Source organism: Octopus bimaculoides, chromosome 5 (genome assembly GCF_001194135.2).
Source record: "Octopus bimaculoides isolate UCB-OBI-ISO-001 chromosome 5, ASM119413v2, whole genome shotgun sequence".
NCBI lineage: Eukaryota > Metazoa > Mollusca > Cephalopoda > Octopoda > Octopodidae > Octopus > Octopus bimaculoides.
In genome coordinates, this window is record NC_068985.1 from 28,660,763 (window position 1) to 28,667,258 (window position 6,496).

General features: G+C 33.4%; 1 protein-coding gene across 2 annotated transcripts in view; it reads left to right on the forward strand.

Moving 5' to 3' along the window:
• LOC106868349 (cell adhesion molecule Dscam2) overlaps positions 1-6,496 on the forward strand; it is a 267,763-nt gene that overhangs the window by 118,661 nt on the left and 142,606 nt on the right. For both annotated transcript variants that reach the window (XM_052968241.1, XM_052968242.1), the window contains exon 3: positions 5,330-5,659. In XM_052968241.1, coding sequence (XP_052824201.1) covers positions 5,330-5,659 — 330 coding nt within the window. The remainder of the gene's footprint in view (positions 1-5,329; positions 5,660-6,496) is intronic.

The following is a 6,496-nucleotide window of genomic DNA, read 5'->3' on the forward strand; positions in this document are numbered from 1 at the left end:
TATATATATACATATATATGTGTATATGTATGTATGTATGTATGTATATATATATGCATATGCATTTATATGTGTATATATATATATATATAAATATGTATGTGTGTATATATATATATATATATATATATATATATATATATATATACATACATATATACATAGGTATATAATTACACATTATAGGTAGATAGGTTGATAGACTGACAGGTTTGTGGGTAGGTAGGGAGGGAGGGAGGTACGTACGTACGTACGTACGTAGGCACGTAAGGAGGTACGTGGGGAGGGAGGCAGGTTCGTGGGCAGGTAGCTTGATTGTTTGATAGATGTGTGTATGCATGTATGTATACACTCACACGCATGCGCCAATTCCTGCATTTATATTTTATACACTTACAACGTGAAAATTGAGTATACATCTTTCTACAGGTATATGGATATAAATGTTTATACTTGCAAGGCATATGTATATGTATGTATGTATGTATGTATATTCTTGAATGTGTGCGAGCCTATATTCATGTTAATGCAATTTTCAAAGCGGAAACGACCTGCCTATACATTCAGTAGTTTTGGGAGTGGCTTTCCGGATCGTTGCTTCTTCATTAATTGCGATTAAAGTCATCGTGAAAATCAATACAAGTTCGTTTATTTATTCTTTAATTCTGCAGTAATCGACTGGTCAGCAAGGATGAGAGACAAACTTTTACAGTTAGTTATGTATAGATTACCTAGGCCATCGATTACTTTCTCTCTCAGTCACCCCCTCACTTTCTCTCCCCTGCTCTCTCCTCTCTTTCCTTTTATCCCCTCTTTCTCCCTACCTTTCTCTCTACAATTAATTGCTACAGAACTTTATAAGTTATTCTACTAGAATTGACTGTACAGCTTTAATTATAGTTTCAGCTGTCTCTTATTAAATGGCACGACTGTTTAAATCAGTTATTGTATTTTCCTTTATTTTTATTTATTCATTATTTTGATGAGAGAGAGAGACAGAGGGAGAGGGAGGCAGCGACTGAGCGGGAGAGGGGGGGAGAGAGAGAGAGTTCAGCAGATGCAGATCACATGTTAGCGTTTTGAAGCTATGAACTCAAACCTAGATTTTAACCAGAGTTCATGTTTGATTTTCATAATTATTTTCATATATTTAAAGTGCCAATTATGACATTTTACATGAAAATTATATCAAACTTTGCTGAGTTAATTAAGTGATTTATAATTCATAATTGCAGTTTCATCTAATTTATATGATAATTCAATACTAATTTGACATAGGTACTTAGCGATAACAAGACGTGTAGTTTAAAACGGGTACTGTACATGATAAATTTAGAGGAAGGTGATATACTGAGTCAGAAATTCAATACGCATTATATGAGAAGTATAAACGAAACTGGTTCGCCCTGCGAGAAAGAACAGCCAAATCATTTTCAAATAATACCCAACAACATGGAAACGAGAATGATAGAAAGAGTACGTCGTTCTAGATGCGTAATACTTTGGAAAAGGTGTCTGAAACACTCTTGGCCATACAACTATTTGCTAAGACTTGAGCTGATATAATGTATATTACTGCGATAGTTTTTAAAGTAACAAAGCTTATAATAACACGAGTAAAGACTTGGAAAGTAGAAAGATTAGAGCAGCGTATCTTACGTAGGTTTTCACAAAAATGTTCCCGTCTTTCGTGCATTCTTTTATTATAAATTCCCTTGGCTGATCGTTTTTGCTGACAATTTTAACAAACACAAAACAAAATAGAAGAACAAATCTGTTTATGTCCCAATCACTAATGTGATGAATAAAGTCGATTTATATTTGTTTCCAGATCTAAAGTGTGATCAAGATGATCGATACCAATAATTTGGAGGGAAGGTTATTGTAATGGTGATTATGGTCACAAGTGAAATAATTACAATCAAGTCAATAGCATTGAACCTTATAATTGCAAGTGTGACTTAGGTACAAACAGCAATCAAGGCTGCAACATAATCTTGATGTTAAAATAAAGTAATTTTATTGGTATTATTATTAATAAAAATAGAATTTATGATTATATGGAGGTTTGAATTGAATATCATAACTTTTCAAATATTATTCATTAAATTTCAGTTGCTTAAATATCTGTTATTGAAATATTGATATTAAATGAACGAGAATGTAAAGAATGAAATGTTGAAAGATTAGTATATATATCATACATAGATAATGGGTCGATGAACAAACCAACGAGAGAAACATCTCTAAGTAATCGGCCGACTTGGTGGAAACAGTTGTAAGATCTCCATCAAAACACACACTGCCACCTTAAGAAAGGATTCATTGATCTTGAGAGAAAATGAATGCAAAAAATATAACAAAAGAACGGGGTGATAATGGCTGTAAAGCCTTTCATCAAAGGTCTTTTCTATCAGAGCCTCATTGGTACTTATTTTATCGACCCCGGAAGGATAAAAGTAAAGTCGACGGCGGCGGAATTTAAACTCAGAACGTAAAGAGCGGCGAAATGCTGCTAAGCGTTTTGTAATAATAATAATAATAATAATAATAATAATAATAATAATAATAATAATAATAATAATAATAATAATAATAATAATAATGATAATAATAATAATAATAATAATAGTAATAATAATAATAATAATAATAATAATAATAATAATAATAATAATAATAATAATAATAATAATAATCAATTCCATGTAACCAAAACATGTTGCTAGAAAAAATAGGTGGGATTGGCTGATAAAAAGAACCCTAGAAAAAGAGACTGAGAGCCCTTCACTGGTAGCGCAAGATCAAGCATTGGCCACGAACTGGAGGGTCAACCTTAGGAATAAGTAATTGTCTCTGTTGTGTCGCATCTGCAATAGAGTGGATGAAACCATTACCTATATAACGAACGAATGCCCTAGACTTGCCCAAAACCACTACAAGGTGTGGCGATACGACCAGGCAAAGAAAGTGCTCCATTGGAAACTGTGCGAAAAGTGGGGTCTAGAGAGCCAAGGCGTGATATCTAATGTCATCTAAGATATAATGACAGTCGAATTCTTGCGCCTTTTCTGTCTGTCCATGTTATTGTTTTTGTTGTTTAGCCTCCAAGCAGACTTAGCATCAAAGATATTATTGTGTATGCATGCTCCTACACGAGCACCAGCATTATGCAATATGGTCACCTGTGTGCGCTCTCATAATAGCAGAAATGCGACTGCGATAGGAAAGGAAAGAGAATGATGGAGATACAAAGTGATAGAGAGGGAGATAGTTTCAGAATATAACTGGCATCCGTCGGTTATGACGATGAGGGTTTCATTGGATCCTGTGAATTACAGCCACCACTCATTTTCTCCAGCCGAGTGGATTGGAGCAACATGAAATAAAATGTCTTGCTCAAGGAAGCAACGCACCGCTGGAAATCGAACTCACAAGCTTACGATCGTCAACCGATTACCCTAACAACTAAGCTTTGCGCCTTCACGAGTTTCGGTATACTAAGGGGCCAAATGCTATCTGTTTTCTGCTATTATTTCGGAAAATATACTCGGGTAATTTCATTTTCTAAAATACTTACAAGACTTTTGTAGCAGCATTATAAAAGACTTGATATAACGACCATAACAACTGCACTATCAACAACAAAGTTATAAAACGTTAAAGTTATTACATAGGCACATAATGTGTTCATCTTTCAAGGAATCTTCGCGTAATTTATTTGAGTTCAAAGAGAAAATGTTAGAACTCATATTTCTCTTTGCATTGTATAAATACGCAAGCACAATATTTTAATAGTTTTCTTTTTAATTTCGGCGAAGTAGAAAATATATAATCTTCTGTTGAAGTAATATACTATGTTATTTATATTATAAGCACATTGGTTTCTCCTCTGAAAAAAATTATTACTAGAATGTATAATGTATTAGTTAAATCCCTGTAATAACGTTAATCTGCTTATGGCTGATTAAAAATTTAAGGAATATACTTTTAATTTTCCCGTTTATAATCCCACAAAATATGTATAGATTTGTGCATGTATAGATTCGTGCATATTTTTGAATATACAAGCGTATGTGCACATATTGCTATACATGTGTATGCTCTCGCGCGTATAAGTCGCTAATGTTGATAATAATCTCGGACATATTAATCTTTTCTACTATAGGCAGAAGTCCTGAAATTTTGTGTGGGCGATAGTTGATTACATCGACCCCAGTGCTCAACTAGTACTTATTTTAACGAACCTGAAAGAGTCAACCTCAGTGAAATTTGAACTCAGATTCTGCCGCCTTACGTGGCCTTATTTAGTCCGAAATAAAAGCAGTGAGCTGGTAGAGTCGTTAGCATGCTGGGCGAAATACTTAGTGGCATTTTGTCTGTTTAAAATTTCTGAGTTAAATCAAGTAGAGTAGCTACAGACAGGAAAAGATGACCGGCAGCTGCTACAGAGAATCACTCTGTATCTCTAAAAGCCTGGTTGATGGTTCTGTACCATTGAGATAAAGGATCCGTACCAACAGATCCCGTGTTTTATAATGTCAAATGAAAGGCTTTTAAAACATGAGAACATTTTTGTAAACATACATTGAAACGTTGGAACTTTCTGATGTGGCGGGCGCCACTTTTTATTTATGTTTTATTTAGTGTGTTTTCTACCGAAACACTTTCAAACTTCGTATACTTGTATATTTTCTTTTATAGAAGAGATAAAAAATTTTGTATTCGAAGTTATTTCATGTAAAACAAATTGTCGTAATAGGGTTATGAATATTTTTGCCAATACTCATAACCCTAATCCTAACCCTAAAAACTTAACCCTAACCCTAAAACCCTAACCCTAACCCTAAAACTAAAACCCGAACCCTAACCCCAAAACCCTAAAGCTAAAACCAGTACAAACGCACGAACGATGTCATAAATAACATTACCGCCGATAGTTGCTGTTGACAAACAACGGCACTAATATTATTCAAGAGAAAAGATCCTATTACACCGCAAAATGCTTTGTTGACGATTCACAGCAGTAATTGTTTTCACCTCAATAGACGTCAGTGATTGGTTGAAATTACCGAAATACGACAATTTTAACACGAAATAACTTTAAAAAGATAAAATTTTCTCAATAATACTAAGAGTAAAAGATGTTTTATATGACGCATTCTACCAGTGTCCCAAGTTTGAAAGTGTTTCGTTAAGAAAACAAGTGGCACCCGCCAAATCAGAAGGATCCGAAACGTTGAGTGAGTGACATATTTTTTAGACAAATATATGTGAATTTTTTTTTTTTTGTTATTTTCTAAAATTTTTACTGGTTTTCTTTTTGTAGCTCTGACAACAGAAGAGCCACCAGCTGATACACATGGGCCAGTTTTCACGGAAGACGTACCAAACCCGGTTGTGTTTGCCAATACTAAAGGGGCGTCAATTGATTGCACGGCGCACGGTTTACCTCCACCAAAACTCAACTGGATACGAAAGGATGGCACGGTCGTCAAAGATATTCCCAAAGTACTTCAGGTACTTCCAAACAATACCCTGTATTTTCTACCTTTTGAGCCAAACCTATTTCAACCAGATGCTCATTCGCAGGAATACCGTTGCATAGCGAAAAATAAAGGTGGGAAAATTATCAGTCGCCCTATGCGCATAACAGCTGGTAAGTATTAGCGATTTTGATTTTTAAATTTTGATTTAAAGATATTGTTTAATAGGACACGTAGTGCAACGAACTAGATTATGAATAAAAGTTAATTTCATGCCTCTAATTTTTAATGTGAAACAGTTTTGAGGTCGAAAGTTGTTTTTTTCAGGGTCATCAAAACAATTATAGCTAATTGTGCTGCTTCAACTGAAAATATCTTCCCACTCTAAAATATGGCCTTAAGTATTGACAAGTAAATCAATATAATAATTGTAATGATTGATGTTTTTTTCTGTTTGTTATCTACTGCAAACGTGAAACTTGAATTTGTTGTTTTGTGTATTGTATGCGATATGCCGAAAATGAAAGATAACATTTAGTAAAGGCAAACATTTCATAAACATTATTAATTTACATTTGACGGACTGAACAGTATCATACTCATAAATTCTATAATTTCTTTATGTATTTTTTATCGCACGATGGTGGAATTCTAACATTAGACAAGTTATATTACAGCATAGAACGAATTTGTTCAAGAATCACTCTAAACTTGGATATTAAACATCAAAAGCTATAGTTTGTCGTAAAATATCTGACAGATACTTGTACACAAAATTTCTAAAATAAAAAAAAATAAATAAATGAACAAAACATCCAGGTATAAAATAATCTTTTGAAAATTTATAGTTTCGTTTGAAACTATCACATTTTATTGATCTTGTTTGTTATTATTCCATATATATTACCATCTTCTTTCGTTATATTTAATTATTCACAAATTTACAACTACATGTTGTTATGGACAAAATCATGCATGCAAACACACCCACACACAAACATTATATATAT